A 19,984-nucleotide genomic window follows, 5' to 3' on the forward strand; every position below is an offset into this window, starting at 1 on the left:
CGATAAATGAAGTTATCGCATCTTCCACATAGCCATTTCAAGTATATAATTCCAATTTGTTATTAACATGATGACTAGGGTTTCTATGAAACAAAAAAACACACAAAAAAAGTTGACCGAAAACTTAACATATTTCCTTACATCCAAAACTTTAAAATAACGATGTTATCGAGATTTTTCGAGCATATTTCAGCTCAATATCATTTAAATTTAACGTTTTTTATATCCTCCATCATAGGATGGGGGTGTACTAATTTCGTAATTGTGCTTGTAACATTTCGAAATATACCTCTAAGACCCCAGCAAGTATGGCTAGATCGATTTAAAATGTGACAACGATCTAGAATATATGATCGTTGTGACATTTTAAGCCGATCTAGTCATGTCCGTACGTCCGTCCGTCCGTCCGTCTGTCTGTCCGTCCGTCCGTCTGTCCGTACGTCTGTCCGTCCGTCCGTCTGTCCGTACGTCTGTCCGTCTGTCTGTCGAAAGCACGCTAACTTTCAAGCTAGCCGCTTGAAATTTTGCACAAATACTTCTCATTAGTGTAGCTCGGTTGGGATTGTAAATGGGCCATATCGGTCCATAAGCTGATATAGCTGTCATATAAACCTATCTTGGGTCTTGACTTCTTGAGTCTCTAGAGGGTGCAATTCTTATCCGATTGGAATGAAATTTTGGACGACGCGTTTTGCTATGACTTTCAACAACTGTGCCAAGTGTGGTTCAAATCGGTCCATAACCTGATATAGCTGCCATATAAACCGATCTCGGGTCTTGACTTCTTGAGCCGCTAGAGGGCGCAATTCTCATCCGATTTGGCTGAAATTTAGCATAATATGTTTTATTATGACTTTCAACATCTGTGCCAAGTATGGTTCAAATCGGTCCATAACCTGATATAGCTGTCATATAAACCGATCTCGGGTCTTGACTTCTTGAAGCACTAGAGGGCACAATTCTTGTCCGATTTGGCTGAAATTTTGCACGAGGTGTTTTATTATGACTTCCAACAACTGTGTCGAGTATGGTTGAAATCGGTCCATAACCTGATATAGCTGCCACTAAAACCGATCGCGGATCTTGACTTCTTGAGCCTCTATAGGGCACAATTCTTATCCGATTGGAATGAAATTTTGGACGACGCGTTTTGCTATAACTTTCAATATCCGTGCCAAGTGTGGTTCAAATCGGTCTATAACCTGATATAGCTGCCATATAAACCGATCTCGGGTCTTGACTTCTTGAAGCACTAGAGGGCACAATTCTTGTCCGATTTGGCTGAAATTTTGCACGAGGTGTTTTATTATGACTTCCAACAACAGTGCCAAGTATGGTTCAAATCGATCCATAACCTGATATAGCTGCCATTAAACCCGATCTTGGGTCTTGACTTCTTGAGCCTCTAGAGGGCGCAATTCTTATCCGATTCGGCTGAAATTTTGCACGAGGTGTTTTATTATGACTTCCAACAACTGTGCTGAGTATGGTTGAAATCAGTCCATAACCTGATATAGCTGCCATTAAAATCGATCTGGGATCTTGACTTCTTGAGCCGATAAAAGACACAATTTTTATCCGATTTGGCCCAAAATTTAGAACAACGGCTTCTCCCATGACCTTCAACATACGTGTCAAATATGGTCTGAAGCTTGATACAGCTCTGATATTAACCGACCCCCGATTTTGCTTCTTAAGCCCCTACAAGGCGCAATTCTTATCCGAATGGAATGAAATATTACACAATGACTTCTATAATGTTAACCATTCAATTTATTTATGGTCCCAATTGGATTTCATATAGCTCTAATAGCATAACGGTTCTTATTCATTTTTCTTTGTTTGCTTAAAAAGAGATACCGCGCAAAAAGAGATTCCGAGAAAAGAACTCGACAAATGCTATCCATGATGAAGGGTATATAAGATTCGGCCCGGCCGAACTTAGCACGCTCTTACTTGTTTATTCAAAGAAAAGCGTAGCAAATGCTTTCTTAAAGTTTAGCTAGAGTGTGCTGGGAAAAAATGCATTTTACAGGGCGCACCACCCATTTTGCTGAAATTTGGTATGTAAATGTGGGTTGAACCCAGAAATACGAATCAGAAGTCCATTTTTGGGGCAAAGGCCCCTGGGCCTCCGAGGGGACCAAAATCCCCCCTAGGAGTAAGTAGACCAACCTAGGCAATTTGGGTATCAAATTAAAGGTATTGTCGAGTAGATTTGAATATGCTAAAACAGGCCTAAAAATTGGACTCGGGAAGAACCTACAGGGTGTTGAAAAGTTTGCACCATGTAACATAAGCAATGTAGGTATTAAATGAAAAATACCAAGGTTTAAATTACCATAGATGTGCGAACGCGCGATTTTTTTTTTTTAAATTTACTAACTTCGTCATTCCGTTTGTAACACCTGGAAAAAATACTCTAAGACCCCATAAAGTATATATTCTTGATCGTCATGACATTTTAAGTCGATATAACGATGTCCGCCCGTCTGTCCGACCGTCCGTCTGTGAAAAGCCCGCTTACTTCCGAAGGAGTAAAGCTAAGCGCTTGATCTGGGGTCTTGGCTTCTTGAGCATCCGGAGGGAGCAATTCTTATCCTATTAATTTGATCTTATTCATTTTTGTATCACTTCCGATAACTGTGCCTGGTATGGTCTAAATCGGTTGTATCAGACCTGATACAGCTGCCATATAAACAGACCTTGGGTCTTGACTTCTCGAGCTTCTAGAGGGCGGAATTTTTATTCGATTTGGCTGAAATTTTGCATCAAGTGGTCTGGTATGACTCCAAATAACTGTGCTACGTATAGTCTAAATCAGTCCATAACCTGATATAGCCGCCATATAAACAGGTCTCCCGATTAGAGTACTTGAGCCTCTAGAGGACGCAATTCCTATTCGATTTGATTGAAATTTAGCATGACGTGGTTCGTTATGAATTCCAACACCTGTGCTAAGTATGGTTCAAATCGGTTCATAACCTGATATAGCCGCCATATAAACCGATGTTGGGTCTTGACTTCTTGGGCTTCTAGAGAGCGGAATTTTTATGCGATCTGGCCGAAATTAGCATGAAGTGTTTCGTTATGACTTCGAACAACTGTGTCAAGTATGGTCTAAATCAGTCCATATTCTGATATATCCACCATATAAATCAGTCTCTCGATTAGACTTCTTGAGCTTCTAGAGGGCGCATTTCTTATCCAATATAGTTGAAATTTTGCATACGCTGTTTGTATGACTTCCAACGACTGTTCCATGTATGGTCTAAATCGAACCTGATATAGCTGCCATATAAACCGATCTCCCACTTTGACTTTTTGAGTCTCTGGATGGCGCATTTGTTACTCGATAAGCCTAAAATTTTGGAGGTGGTGCTTTGCTATGACTGGTGTTTTCTTTTATTTGATAAAGACATTCAAAGAACTTGACAAATGCAATCCATGGTGGAGGGTATATAAGATTCGGTCAGGCCGAACTTAGCACACTTTTACTTGTTTTCTTTCTTTTAGAGTTTTATTTATTTTTTACATATTTATCGCAATCTACTCCTTCGTATCTTTCATTTGATACCCATATTGCATAGGTTAACTGGGTTAAAAATTCTTAAGACCCCTTAGGTCCTTCTCGGATCTAATTTTGAGATGTTTTGCGTATTCGTAATATTCTGCAAGAAATTAAAAAAAAAACATGGAGATGGGCATTTTCCCATGTGCTGTTGCCAAAAACACTTTGACCGGCATAGTGGATCGCGATTTCTGATACGCCATTTTTCTTCATCAACACTTTTATCAAATTGACTAGGGTGCTCTACATACCCAACGACTATTGAGTACGGTGTAGAGCATGCTTTTGTTCTGAAACTGAACAGAAAGACTAACTTTCTCATCAATGCTTAGATCAACAAAACACAATGATGATGTGTTTGGCAATGTTCATGTGTTCTGGGTTTTTTGTGCACTTCGTTGAATGTCACTGGAAATGCTTTTTGTGCGTGGACCAAATTGACCTACGGCACAGCAGCGGTCCGGTTCGTTTGGTTGGTCTGTTTAAGCTCTTTCATTTTGATTTAAAAAAACGTGCTTTACACCGTACTCGATAATTGTTGGGTATTTCAGAGCATTTTAATCAATTTGACAAAGGTGTTGATGAAGATACATGTCATATCAGAAATGGCGATCCACCATGCCAGTCAAAGTGTTTTTGACCAACAGCACATTCTTTATGAAATCTTTGATATGCTATTCTTTGAATAGAAAGCATTGGGTTTAAATGATCTTGGGGTGGAATATGCTCGAAAAATTACGAAAGCTAGCCGCTTGAAATTTTGCACAGATACTTAATATCGATGTTGGTCGTTGGGGATTGCAAATGAGTCATATCGGTTCAGATTTGGATAAAGCTCCCATATAAACCGATCTCCCGATTTGACTTCTTGAGCCCCTGAAAGCCGCAATTTTTATCCGATTTGGCTGAAATTTTGAGGATAGTGTTCTGTTATGTGCCAAGTACGGTCCAAATCGGTCTATAACCTGATATAGCTCCCATATAAGCCGATCTCCTTAATGTCAAATAAATAACTTTCACCAAAAGAAATGTCTCCTTAAAAAGTTGGAAAATGATCATCATTAAATTAAGTTTGCTTATCTTTAGCTGCAATCTTCAAAACGGGGAAAACAAGTTTTCAGTCGAGATATTTAAGAATTGAATAAATAAGCGAGCCCTTTCCGGAAAGTTTTGTATTTTTGGAGAACATCCTATTAATAGAAAAAAAACGTATTCTGATGATTGGTTCATAAGGCAACATACAGCACTGCATCTTACGTGTGTTAAAGTGTGTCATGTTTAATTTATCGTATCCAGAAATGTCCAGTAAGTGTTGACAGAGTATCCAATCCATTATTCACCTCTTGTCTTCAATTTCTTGATTGCCATACTTATCTGCCTTTATCGAAACAAGTCATTATGTTGGTAATTTTTGGCTCAATGGCTACGTAATTAAGCAGAATTGTCGATTTTGGAGTAAAGATCAGGCAGAAGCATTGCAAGAGCTACCGATGCATCCAGAAAAAGTCACAGTTTAGTGCGGTTCATGGGCTGGTGGCATCATTGGACCGTACTTCTTCAAAGATGATGCGAATCGTAACGTAACTGTGAATGGTGAGCGCTACCGTGAGATGATATCCAACTTTTTTTTCACAAAATGCAAGAGCATAATTTGCATGACATGTGGTTTTAACAGCACATGTGGCGCCACATGCCATGCACACGCAACAATAGACTTGTTGAGAGGCGAGTTCGGTTTACATTTTATTTGACGTGACCGATCAATTTGCCGCTTAGATCGTGCGATTCAACGCCTTCAGACTATTTTTTGTGGGGCTACGTTAAATCGCATGTCTATACCGAAAATCCCACTTCAGTTGGAAATTGGAAGACAACATTGAAGCATTTATTCGTGAGATACCGGTCGGAATGTTGGCCAAAATTGGACTAAGCGGATGGACCGTTTGACTGCGCACGGTCAACATTTGCATGAAATAATCTTCAAACTTTAAATTATGTGGACCGTAATATCGATTCAAATAAAGAGGAGAAAAATATCTCGGAACTTGGTGTCAGAGATTGGAGAAGGAGGGTAGAAGATCGAGACGCATGGATGGCTATTCGTAGCTCGGCTAATGTTGTTTTCATAGCCAACTAAAGTAAAGTAAATTTTGTATAGTTTTTCGAATAAAGAAAAAAAAAGTGTAAATCATAACAATTTTAGTTCTTCTAAAGCTTTTTAGCCTGTTAAGGCGAAGATCATCTTTTATTTTATATTAAGTAAAAGCGGGCTAAGTTCGGCCGGACCGAATCTTGGGAACCCACCCCATGGATTCTGCAATAAATTTATACAATATAAATTTAGTTGAAGGACCTAATTTTATTTTATTCTACATTTTTCTGGGAACCGCACAAGGATGATCGAGAGAACGGTTTACATGACAGTTATATCAGGTTATAGACCCATTTGGAGCGTACTTGGCACAGTTGTTGGAAGTCATAATGGAACACTACATGCAAAACTTTAGCGTCTTGTAAAGGCTCAAAAGGTCAAATCGGGAGATCGGTTTATATGGGAGCTACATCAAGTTATAGACCGATTCGGACCGTACTTGGCACAGTTGTTGAAAGTCGTAACATAACACTAAATGCACAATTTTAGCCAAATCGGATTGCGACTTGTAAGGGCTCAAGAAGGCAAATCGGTTGATCGGTTTCTATGGGAGCTGTATCAGATTATAGACTGATTCGGACCGTACTTAGCACAGTTGTTTCAGCCAAATCGGACAAAAATTGAGGCTTCCAGGGGCTCAAGAAGTCAAATCGGGAGATCGGTTTATATGGGAGCTATATCCAAATCTGAACCAATATGGCCCATTTGCAATCCCCAACGTCCTACATCAATTAAAAGTATAAAATTTCAAGTGGCTAGCTTTTACGCTTTCGATCGCTATCGTGATTTCGATAGACGGACGGACGGACATGGCTAGATCGAATCAGAATGTCAAGACGATCCATAATATATATACTTTATGGAGTCTCCGATCAATATTTCGAGGTGTTACAAACAGAATGACTGGATTAGTACACCCCATCCTATGGTGGTGAGTATAAAAACCGGATGGGGTATCTTGGCTTTGCATATTGAGAACTCGAGGGAATTTTATTGTTCAAACTTCACTAAAAACGCATCTTCAATATGCCCTATTTACAAAGGAGAAAGACAAAGTATGTATTTTTAAGCACTATCCAGCAAAAATGTTGAAAATCGGACCACAGATGAAGATTCGGTAGCCAGAACAATTTTCCGAAATGCTGAGGTGTCCATTGTTAGGGGCCAACCAAATGGCGCCCGGGCCACCAAGGGCTTTGAAATACGATCTCAATAACAACTAAACTCTCACCGTTTAAATTTTCTATTTTATAGCGTTATCTCTATCTGTTCTCAAGTGGCATATATTTTACTAATTGTTATGATTCTATCCCACTGACGTATGCTAATAACTTTTTGGGCAGAATCTTGTTAGCCATCACCAAGGATTCCGCTAAAAATTTGCATTTATTAACTCAGTTTGTATTTGAACAATCCAATCCAATCGGGAATCTGTTGCGACTGCTTTGGTCTAAAGAAGCCATATCGGGGATTCGGTATATAAGGGGTCTATAACAGTATAAAGATTCTTGGTTCGGTCACTGGAAGTCGAAACACAAGTCTTTGTGTCAAATTTCAGCCAAATTGGATGAAAATTGAGGCCTCTAGGAGCTCAAGAAGTCAACTCCAGGAATCGGTTCATATGGGGGCTATACCGGTATATAGATCGATTCGCTTCATACTTGGCATGGATGTTGGAAGTCACAGCTGAAATCTTTGTGCCAAATTAGAAGAAAATTGAGGCTTCTAGGGGCTTGAGAAGTCAAATCCAGGAATTGGTTTATAGGGAATATACCAGTTTATTGACCGATTCGGATCATACTCGATAATGATATTGGAAGTCAAAACGAAAATCCTTATGCCAAATTTCAGACAAATCGAATGAAAATTTAGGTAACTGTGGGATCAAGAAGTCATATCCGGAAATCGGTTTGTATGGGGGCTATATACAAATCTGATCCGATATGGCCCATTTGCAATGACCTACATTGATAAGAAGTAACTGTGCAGCATTTCAAGGGAATTTCTTAAATCGTTCCTACGATATAGTGATTTCGACAGATGGACGGACATGTCTAGATCGACGCAGTACGTCAGGACCATCAAGAATATATGCATATGCTTTATAGGATCTCAGGTCAATATTCCGAGGTGTTACAAGCGGTTTGACTAGATTAGTATACCCCTATCCTGCTCATGAAAATTCCATTAAGGAACAGAGGCAAATTTTCCATACATCAATGAGTGCTGTCCGATACAAGTTTAATCTCAATGATAAAGGGCCTCATTTTTATAGCCAAGTCCGAACGGCGTGCTGCAGTGCGACACCTCTTTGGATGCCATACCATTTTTATACCCTGACCATAATATCGTCCTCCAGCCGGAGATCCGGGCGATCACGGAATGCGTGAGGTGATGAAGTATTAACGCGAAGACGTCGAGTATGAACATCTTTACGGACAGTAAACAGGCCATAAGGGCAATAACAACCAGGATGGAAAGATCACGAACAGTCTTGGAATGTAAGAAGGAAATTAACACCTTCTCTGAGAATGGAACGATCCGCTTCGTTTCGGTGCCGGGCCATAGCGGAGTAACTGGAAATGAGAAAGCAGAAGATTTGGCAGTGAAAGCCAGAGAACTGCCGTCAATAAACTTGGTTAACCCGAAGCCTTTCGGGTCGACGCAGTCCGAATTAATAAGGCGTGGGCGACGAATGCGCATGTAACCCTCTGGAACAGCAAAACGGTCGGTAAAAAGGCAACAATCTTATGGGGAGGTCCAGATCACGAGAAGACAAGGCTATTACTGAAAGGAAGTAAGAAGGAGGTCAATATAGCTTGCGGTATTATAACGGGACACATAGGACTACGAGCTGACTTATGGAAAATCGGTGCGGCAGTGATAGCATGTGTAGGGCACGCGAGAAAATGAAAAGACGTTGGCGCATTTCCTATGTAATTTCCCGGCTAACAGATACCAGCACATAGGTGGGCTCACAATACCAGACATGAACCAACTTAGGGGCGTGGCATGGAAAACAATAATGATTTTGTAAGTACCACGGAATTCCTAACTAACTTAGATTTTCTGCTCCCATCCTCAAGTTTTGAGGTTGCTTGTTTAGTATTTAGAGCGCACAGCAAGCCGATTACTGACTTAGGTGTATGTCCATAGTGGCATGGGGCGAATTAATATCCGCAGCCTCTTTTCAACCTAACCTAACTTATACCCATCACCGAAGGATGGAAGTATATATTTATTTTGTCATTCCGACCCTATAAGGTATATATATTCTTGATCGTCGTAAACATCTAAGTCGATCTAGCCATGTCCGTCTGTTGGAACATCCCTGCTCAATACGGCCCAGATCTGCCCAGATTTGGATATAGCTGCCATATATACCGATCTCCTGATTTAATGTTTTAAGCTCATAAAGGGTTAATTTATCAATCGATGTTGCTGAAATTGGACACAATGAGTTGCACTAAACCCTTCGACATTCGTACTGAGTATGGTCAAGATCGGGTTATATTTGGATATAGCCGCCATATATACTAATCTCTCGATTTAATTTCTTGGAACAATAAAATCAGGATTATAACACGATTACGCTGAAATTTGACACAGTGGGCTGTGCTAGGCTCTTCGATATTCATGTTCAATATGGTTCAGATTGGACTTTTTTTGGACATGGCTGGCCTTAGGCCCATAAAAGGTGCATTTTTTAACCGATGAATTTGATTCAATAATTTTTGTTAGTCCCTTACATAGCTTTTTTGAATATGGTAGAGATCGGACTATATTTAGACATAGATGCTATGACGAAAATTGGTTAATATATACATCCGAGGTATTGGGTATGCAAAGTTTGACCCGGCCGAACTTAATGCATTTTTATACCCACTACCATAGGATGGGGGTATACCAATCTAGTCATTCCGTTTGCAACACCTGAAAATATTGATCTAGGACCCCATAAAGTATATATATTCTTGATCGTCTCGGCATCCTGAGTCGATATAGCCATGTCCGTCCGTCTGTCGAAAACACCATAGAGATCGAACGCGTAAAGCTAGCCGCCTGAAATTTTGCACAGATACTTTATATTGATGTAGGTCGTAGGGGATTGCAAATGGGCCATATCGTTTCAGATTTGGATATATATCTCAATAAACCGATCTCCCGATTTGACTTCTTGAGCCCCTGAAAGCCACAATTTTTGACCGATTTGGCTGAAATTTTGCGCATAGTGTTACGTTATGACTTCCAACAACTGTGTCAAGTACGGTTCAAATCGGTGTTTAACCTGAATAGCTCCCATATTAACCGATCTCTCGGTTTGACTTCTTGAGCCCCGGGAAGTCGCAACTTTTGTCTTATTTGGCTAAAATTTGGCATGCGGTGTTCCGTTATGGCTTCCAACAACTGTGCAAAATACGGTCCAAATCGTGGTATGACCTAATATAGCTCCCGTATACACCGATCTCCCGATTTGACTTCTTGGGCCCCTGGAAGCTACAATTTTCATCCAATTTGGCAGATATTTTACACTTAGTACTACGTTATGACTTCCAACAACTGTGCCAAGTACGGTCCAATTAGGTTTATAACCAGATATAGTTCCTCAGAAATGTCGCCATCATTTGGAGGAGTTAACCAAAGCTGAACATTTTTGCTAATGTTCTCGCCAGGATAACATACCGACCATAACCTGATATAGCTCCCATATAAGCCGATCTTCCGATTATACTTCTTGTGCGCAGTTCTTATCCGATTTGGCTAAAATTTTGTACAAAGACTTTTCCTAAGACCTTCAGCACCCTGCCAAATATGGTTTGAGCCCCTATACGTCGCAATTCTAACCGATTTGATATAGGGTATTTAATTTTTTTGACATCTGAAGTTACGCGCACCTTCCGCCTTACCCTAAGTTTAATAATCGGTCAAGATCAAGATCTCGGAAATTTAGGTTGAATTGGCCACTCAGCGAAATTTTGTATCCTCTCTTTCAGTAAACTAAAACAAAAATTTGGTAGCCAAATTTGGGGTAGGTTACCTAGGGAAGCCGCCCCAGCCCCAAAGTCCGCCAATTACATATAAAGACCAATCATGACATTATGGGACAATATAAAAGATATTTGAGACAAGGAAACGAATGAGATATCCAAAAGTGGCGCCCAGTGTTTGCGGGCCGCTCTACGCCCAAAACGGACCGTGGCAATGTGGGACTCAAATGAGAGATCTTTTAAAGTGGAGCACGGAATTGACATTAACATTCGGGGCAAAATCTCTTAGAGATCGTCTATCCCCAAAAAGAACCCCACACAGGATTTATTTATTGCTCATGGCACAATTGTACTTAAATAAAAGGTATTTGAGAGTAGAGTACGAATCTACCTTTTATTCTTAGTGTAAAACGTCTGGATGGCCGACCCACCCCAAAACACCCCCCAAACCAATCAAGACATCTTTATCGTCCATAAGACTGAAGCATGAATCTATATTCCTTTTTCAGCTATGTGACTGGGGCCGCTCCCCGGCCGATAAGGGTTAACTATGAGCCCCACGGAGACCAACGTAGCGCCTGGGTTCGAATCCTGGCGAGACCATCAGGAAAAATTGTCAGCGGTGGTTTTCCCCTCCTAATGCTGACAACATTTGTGGGGTACTATGCCATGTACAAACTTCTCTCCAAAGAGGTGTAGCACTGTGACACGCCGTTTGGACTCGGTTATAAAAAGGAGGTCTCTTATCATTGAGCTTAAACTTGAATCAGACTGCACTCATTGATATGTGAGAAGTTTGCCCCTGGTCCTTAGTGGAATGTTCATGGGCAAAATTTGCAATTTTACCATATAGACCGATTTACCTATTTGTTTAGGGTCTTAAGGCCGTAGAAGCCTTATTTATTACCCGAATTCGCTGATATTTGAAACAGTATATTTTTTTACGCCTCCCGTCATACGATTAAAAAATGGGCCATATCGGACTAAGTTTAGATATAACTGCCATATTGACCAATTATTTTACCCACCACCATAGGATGGAGGAGGCCACCGTAGCGCAGAGGTTAGCCTATGACGCTGAACGCCTGAGCTCAAATCCTGGCAGGACCATCAGGAAAAATTGTCAGCGGTGGTTTTCCCCTCCTAATGCTGACAACATTTGTGGGGTACTATGCCATGTACAAACTTCTCTCCAAAGAGGTGTCTCACTGTTGTGCGCCGTTCGGACTCGGCTATAAAAAGGAGGCCCTTTATCATTGAGCTTAAAAACTTGAATCAGACTGCACTCATTGCTATTTGGGAAGTTTCCCCCTGTTCTTTCGAGGTATATTCATGGGCAAAATTTGCAAATTACCATAAGATGGGGTATGCTAATCTAGTCATTCCGTTTGTAAAACCTCGAAATATTGATCTGCAATCCCATGAAGAATATATTATCTGATCGTCTCGGCATTCTGAGTCGATGTCCGATGTCCATGTCCGTCCGTCCGTCTGTCGAAATCACGATAGCGGTCGAACGCGTAAATTTTGCCACTTGAAATTTTGCAAATATGCTTCTCATTGATGTAGGTCGTTGGGGATTGCAAATGGGCCATACCGGTTCAGATTCGGATATAGCTCCCATACAAACCGATCTCCCGATTTGACTTCTTAAACCCCTGGAAGCTGCAGTTTTTGTTCGATTTGGCTGAAATTTTTCACGCAGTGTTCTGTTACGACTTTCATTGTTCTGTTACGACTTTCAACAACTGTGCCGATTACGGTTCAAAATCGATCTATAACCTGATATAGCTCCCATATTAACCGATCTTCCGATTTGAAGTCTTGAGCTCATACAAGCTGCAATTTTTGTCCGATTTGGCTGAAATTTTGCACGTTGTGTTCTGTTAAGACTTTCAACGACTGTGCTTAGTACGGTCCGAATCCGTTTATAAGCTGATATAGCTCCCATATAAACCGATCTCCCGATTTGACCTCTTGGGCCCCTGGAAGCCGCAATTTTTGTCCGGTTTGCCTGAAATTGTGCACATGGTGTTCTGTTATGACATTTAACAACTGCGCCAAGTACGCTCAAAAACGGTCTATAAGCTGATATAGCTCCCATATGAACCGATCTTCAGATTTGACTTCTTGAGCCCCTGGAAGTCGCAATTTTTGTCCGATTTGCCTGAAATTTTGGACATAGTGTTCTCAAATGTCTTTCAACAACTAAGACAAATTCACTACGAATCGGTTTATAACATGATATAGCTCCGATTTTCTTGAAATTTTCACAGATGGTGCATAATTACCCCGTGGTGAAAATAGGGTACTAAATTTTTTTATATCTGAACCCTCCCCCTTACCCTTATTTTCAGAAACTCCAGATCTCGGAGATGGGTGGTGCGATTTAAGCGAAATTTTGTGTGCTCTCATATAGTACCCTAAAAATAAAAATTTGGTATCCAAATTTCGGATGGGGCACCTAGGGGGGATGCCCCACCCTAAAACCTACCAAACATATATTTAGACCAATCACGACAATATTGGACTCAAAAGAAAGGTATTTAGGATAAGAAAACGTATCTGATATCCAATTGTCGGACCAAGTGTTAGGGGCACCACCCCAGCCCCCAAAACACCCCTAAATTGGACGTATTTACCGACCATAGCAATATGGGACTCAAATGAAAGGTATTTGCGAGAAGACTACGAATCTGATATCCAAATGTGGGACCACGTTTCTGGGGGTCCACCCCTTTCCCAAAACACCCCCCAAACAGGACTTATTTACTGACCATGGGAATATGGGGCTTAAATAAAAGGTATTTGAATGTAGAACACGAATCTGTTATCCAAATATGGGACCAAGTGTTTGTGGGGCCGCCTCTCCCCAAAAAATCCCCCAAAGGGGACAAATTTACGATCATAGCAATATGGGGCTCAAATGAAAGGACTTTGGGAGTAAAGCACGACTTTGTTATCAATATTCGGGAAAAGTGTCTATGAAGCCACCCCGCCCCCCACAACACCACCCAAATAGTAAGTATTTGCTGACCATTGCAATATGAGGCTCAAATAAGAGGGTTTTTAGAGTGGAACACGAATTCGATATATATTTTCAAGGCCAACTCACTGAGTGGCCGCCCATCCCCCAAAGCACCCGCCAAGCCGGTCATGTTTGCCGACTATGGAAATATGGGGCTTAAATTAAAGCTATTTGGGAGTAGACCACGTATCTGATATCAACATTAGGGACCAACTGTCTAGGGGACGTCCCACCACAATAACAACCCCCAAAAAGGACGTATTTGCTCACCAAGACAATTTGGGTCTTAAAGAGAGTGGAACTAAATATTTATTGCTTTTAGGCCAATACCTCAAACCGGACATATTTGCTGACTTTTGCAATAAGGAGTTTGAATGAGATTACAAAACGAATCAGCAATATGGGGTTCAAATAAATGATATATAGATTTATGAGAATAGAGCACGTTGCTGATATATTTTCCGAGCTTAGTGTTTGGGAGACTAGCTTAATCCCCAAATACACCCCCTAAAAGGTATTGTGGGGTAGAGCAAGAATTGATAACCACTTTCAGGACCAATTTTCCGGGGTTCTACCCCTTTCCCAAAATACCCCACAAACAGCAATTTTTTACCGCTCATCGCAATATGGGGCTCAAATAAAGGTATTTGGGAGTAAAATACGAATTTGATATTCAAATGTAGGACCATGTATTTAGGACATCACCCCATCCCCAAAACAACCCCAAAGGGTAAAAATTCTCCCCCAAAACCAATGGCAATATGGGGTTTAAATAAATGGTATTTGAAAGAAGAGCACGATGCTGATATTTTTTTAGGGCCAAGTATTTGGGGGACCACCTCACCCCCGAAAACACCACTAAATCAGAAATCGTTAATGAGAATATCTTGCTGAAATGAAGTACTTTCAGAATGGAGTACACCTTACATCCAAACTTAAATTCGTAGACCAATATAGATCATATGGGATTTAGATGCAGGCATTTATATTGGTAAACTTTTTGTCAAGCGATATACTATTTTTGTAGCATGATATTTGACTAAAAGCTCTTTAATTGTTTAAAAAAAAATGTTCCAATTAAAACTTTGTTCCATATAAAGTAAAAGAAGGCGCAGCGGAGCGGGCCCGGTTCAGCTAGTAATGCAATAAAGTAGTCATTTGTTAACCGATTCTCTCGAAATTTAGCAAAAAGCATTTTCTCTTGATTCTCGACATTACTGGTGAATCTGCACCGATTTCGAGTAAATTTCTCAGATATTGTGAGATTCGTCGAGGAAAGCGTTGTGCAAAATTTTGGCAAGATTGGTCAATAAATGTCAAGTTAAAAGCGGGCTATATATATATATGAGAGTTATATCTTAATCTGAACCGATTTACCAGTAATGTCGAGAGTCAAGAGAAAATCCTTCCTCACAAATTTCGAGGGAATCGGATAACATATAACCATTTTGTTGCATTATTACTAAAAATCGGACGAACATATATATGGGAGCTATATCCAAATCTGAACCGATTTTTTTCAACTTCAATAGGCTTCGTCTCTAGGCCGAAAGACACGCCCATACCAAATTTTGAGGAAATCGGTTAACAAATGACCATTTTATTGCTGTATTACTGCAAATCGGACGAACATATATATGGGAGCTATATCCAAATCTGAAGCGATTTTTTCCAATTTCAATAGGCTTCGTCTCTAGGCCGAAAAACATGCCTGTACCAAATTAGAAGACGATCACATAAAAACTGCAACCTGTAGTTTGTACACAAATTTACATGGACAGACAGACGGACACAGCTAAATCGAGTCAGAAAGTGATTCTGAGTCGATCGGTACACTTATCAATCTCTCTTCCTTCAGGGTGTTACAAACAAATGGACTAAGTCATAATATTCTATACCACAGTAGTGGTGCAGAGTATAAAAATGGACCATATTTCTATATAGCGGTCTATACGATCAACTGTCATTTATTAACCGATGTTGCTGAAACATTGAACAGTTAGTTACATTGAACAGTTAGAACTGAGTGGTTCAGATGGGACTATATTTATAGATAGCTGCTAGCTATCCTATCAGCTGATTCTGAGGCTTATTTCCCGATTTCGCTGGCATTTGAAACAGTGAGTTGGTTTAGGCTTCCCTTGATCCGACTAGAATATGGTCTAGATCGATTGAACCATATTTAGATTAAGTTGCCATATACACCAATCTTCCAATTTAGGATCCTAATACCATAAAAATCGGATTACTGGATATTATAAACGGATACCAAAAACAACCTTAATTAGGAGCCCCGAAATTTTAGGTTTATAGAAAAAAATTGTAAGCTATAGAACTATCTAATAAAATATTTATTTATTTATATATAAAATTTTTTATATCAAAATAAAATATTAAAATAAATTCTTTAAATAACAGAAGAGTAAACCTTCATGGCCTGGCTATGGGTCAGCCTAAGAAATTTCTCATTTGTGATAGTCATGGAAATACATATTGAAATTGAAATGTGGAAGATTTCTATGCACATACATACAAATAAATACAAGTATATACAGGCATTGTATTATCTCTCCGAAAAAAAATGGAATTTATTTACATTTTCTTAGCAGAAACATTCATTTATGATTATTCAGTTTTATTCAAATCACTAATACTAAATTATTGCAATAAATATTTACATTTGTTTAAGGAACTAAAACTCAATCAACTAAGAATTCTATGGTCATTACTTGGAAAACAAAAATAAAAAGAACAAGGAACTAAACAAAACTATAGATTTGCACTACAACTGATGGGGAAGAATACTGTTGCGTTAAAATTGGGTAACACGAACGTAATGGATTTTTTTTTTTTTTATTTTAAGGAATTCAAGAACAAAAACAAAAATTGATATATAAGTCTGTTATGTTACAACAACACACTAGGTGTTGTAAACATTTTGTTTTTTTTTTTTAACAGTGATAATAAGTAATAGTACATTGAAGTTTTTTGGTTATTCTTTTAGTACAAGTACTTATTTTGAGTGTTGTTTTTGTTTTTTGTTATTGTTTTTTGGTAATTTTTTGACAAACACTTACGACATTGATTAGCTGTACGAACGCCAAACCAAATCTTACTCCAACTTTTTGTGTCATATTTTGTACGGGTCGTATGAGTTTATTGTACCCTCGAAAGAGGTCACGTACCAGACGCTCTTCATCTTCGGATGCTTTAACTACGTTGGGGGGGCAACGTAGCGAGGATAGTTTATTTTTTTTTTTTTTGGTGATGGAGAGTTTGTTTTTGGTTAAACATAAGAATACATAGAAAAAATAAATAGATGCAAAAAGAGTTTTTGTTTTTTTGACTATTCTTTTTCATAAGAGTTTGCTTTTGGTTATTTCAAATGAAGTTGTCAATGAGGCAAAATAATAGTAAAAACTTATAAATTCAAAATAAATCGAGAATATATTGATTATGGCAGTAGGATTGTGGGTGTAGGGATTATGGAGTTATGATTTTAGAGTGAGGTAAAGAGAATTTGCTTATCTCATAGATAATAGAAACTGAAATGTCAAGAAGGTTTTGTTGGTGGGTGGATTGGCGTCCTAAATTCTAAAAATCTCTCAGAGTTAAAATAAGCGTTGGTAACTAAAAGTTAACACTGATCTTTTAAGTGAAAAGGAGTCTATATCTACTAAATACTAAATTTCCCATGAACATTCCATTAAGGAACAGGGGATGCTTAGGTCTTGGCGCTGCGGCTATCAATTGATAGTTGGTAATATCACAATATGTTATAGGTCTTTCAAAGTCCTAGCCTCTAAAAATTTAACTCATATATGTTAAAAAAAAATTTTATGACTATCTGTTCATCTTAGATTTGTATTTTTTTTTTTATTCAAAAATAATTTTTAATTTTCCAACCTTAAACGACTCAGAAGAAACAAAAATACAACTTTTTCCAAAGATAAAGTAGTCGTTGAGACACTAGTGATGGAATCAAAGTTGTGAACATATTGGGTTGCCCAAAAAGTAATTGCGGATTTTTCATATAGTCGGCGTTGACAAATTTTTCACACAGTGATGCTTGTTTTATTATTTTTTTTTTTTTTTCAAAAATAATTTTTAATTTTCCAACCTTAAACGGCTCAGAAGAAACAATAATACAATTTTTTCCAAAGTTTAAGTAGTCGTTGAGACACTGGTGATGGAATCAAAGTTGTGAACATATTGGGTTGCCCAAAAAGTAATTGCGGATTTTTCATATAGTCGGCGTTGACAAATTTTTCACACAGCTTGTGACTCTGTAATTGCATTCTTTCTTCTGTCAGTTATCAGCTGTTACTTTTAGCTTGCTTTAGAAAAAAAAATGTAAAAAAAGTATATTTGATTAAAGTTCATTCTAAGATTTATTAAAAATGCATTTACTTTCTTTTAAAAAATCCGCAATTACTTTTTGGGCAACCCAATATATTCTTACTTATATCCAAATATGGGGCCTTATACATGCCAGAGTTTTAAATTTCAGCGAAATCGGACAATAAATCCCCATTAATTTGGAATTAGATACTAAATTGGAAGATTGATCTATATGGGAATATATCTAAATATAATCAGATTTTGACCATAGTCGTTTTGGATATCGGGGAGGCCCACTACAACCCACTGCTCCGAAATTCAAAGACATCGGGTACTAAATGCGCATTTTATAGGCGCATAAAAACCTGTTTATGCAGAATGGTCTATACGAAAGCGATGTCGCAATATCGGCTGATCTCGACCAACTTCCGTTTGAACAACGGGAGACCCATTCCAACTCATTGTTCTGAATTTCAGCGGAATCGAGTCATAAATGAAGATTTGATGAGCATAATAGCCTAACTCGACAGCACGGCCTATATGACAGCTATATCAATAAATGGTCCGATCTAGACAATATGCAGGTTAAACAACGAGATCCAAATTTCAGTGAAATCGGGTAATAAATAGGCCTATTATGCGCTTAAGACCCTTAATAGCCAGATTGTTCTATATGTCAACCATATCCAAATATGGTTCGATTTGAACCATATGCGGTTCGAATGCTGATGGGCCTTATAAAACTCACTGATTTGAGTTTCATCGAAATCGAGAAATAAATGCGCATATTATGTGCTTAAAAGCCAAAATCGGCAGCTATGTGGAAATATAGCCCAATATTGACCATATTCGGTTCGGATATCGGACGCTCTATCTGAACTCAATTTTCCAAATTTTAGCGAAATCGGAGAGTAAATGCGCCTGTTATGCGCCATACTTGGCTCAGATATCATGGGACCTTGTGTAACTCACTCAAAAATTTTAGCGAAATCGGAAGAAAAATTATGTCTGCTATGGGCTTAAGACCCTTAATAGCCAGATCGGCCTTATGGCAACTATATTCAAATATGGTTCGATTTCGACCACATTTGGTTTGGATAACCGAGGGCATAGTCCAACTTACTGTGTCAAATTTCAACGAAATGGGAGGATAAATGTGACTGTTATGGACCTAAGCCCCTTAATCAGCAGATCCCTCTAGATGGCAGCTTTATCTAAATACATTCCTATCTGAACCATAATCGGCTCGGATAAAGCGGGAAGCTAGTGAAACTCATTGGTTCAAATTTGAGGGGAAATCTGATAATAAATGTGGCTTCTATGGGCTTAAGACTCTTAATCGGTAGATCGATGTATAAGGCAGCTATATTTAAATTTAGCCCGATATAGACCATATTCGGCTCGTACATCCGAAGCCATAGCGCAACTCACTGAGCCAAATTTCAGCAAAATCGGACAATAAATGCGCTGTTATGGGCTTAAGACCCTAAGAAATAAGATCGATCTATATGGCAGCTATACCCATAGTCCGATTTGGGCCATTCAAGAACTTAACCTGTGAACAAAATACGAATCTATTTATGTAAAATTTCAGCTCAATATCTCAATTTTCGAAGGCTGTAGCGTGATTACAACTGACAGAAGGCCAGCCAGACAGACACACGGATATAGTTAAATCAAGTTCAGAATATATATAATTTTTAGGATCGGAAATCGATATTTCGTTGTATTGCAAACGGAATAATACTCGCTATACTAAGTGCTGGTTATACAAATCAAGGCAAGTTTTTTTTCAGTAATGACTAATCAAGGAAAACATTTTTTTTTCACCAAAAAAAATGGAAAACAATTTTTTCAAATTTTTTCACTTCACAATTTTTAACTGAATTATCGGATGTTGACGC

The 19,984-nt window shown here is 38.9% G+C and overlaps 1 protein-coding gene across 1 annotated transcript in view; it reads right to left on the reverse strand.

Moving 5' to 3' along the window:
- The window catches only part of LOC106093382 (acetylcholine receptor subunit beta-like 1), a 36,541-nt gene that overhangs the window by 8,044 nt on the left and 8,513 nt on the right, over nucleotides 1-19,984 (reverse strand). Inside the window, exon 3 of the mRNA XM_059364005.1 lies at nucleotides 16,817-16,953. Coding sequence (XP_059219988.1) covers nucleotides 16,817-16,953 — 137 coding nt within the window. The remainder of the gene's footprint in view (nucleotides 1-16,816; nucleotides 16,954-19,984) is intronic.

The sequence above is a fragment of the Stomoxys calcitrans genome, chromosome 1 (assembly GCF_963082655.1).
Source record: "Stomoxys calcitrans chromosome 1, idStoCalc2.1, whole genome shotgun sequence".
Taxonomy (NCBI): domain Eukaryota; kingdom Metazoa; phylum Arthropoda; class Insecta; order Diptera; family Muscidae; genus Stomoxys; species Stomoxys calcitrans.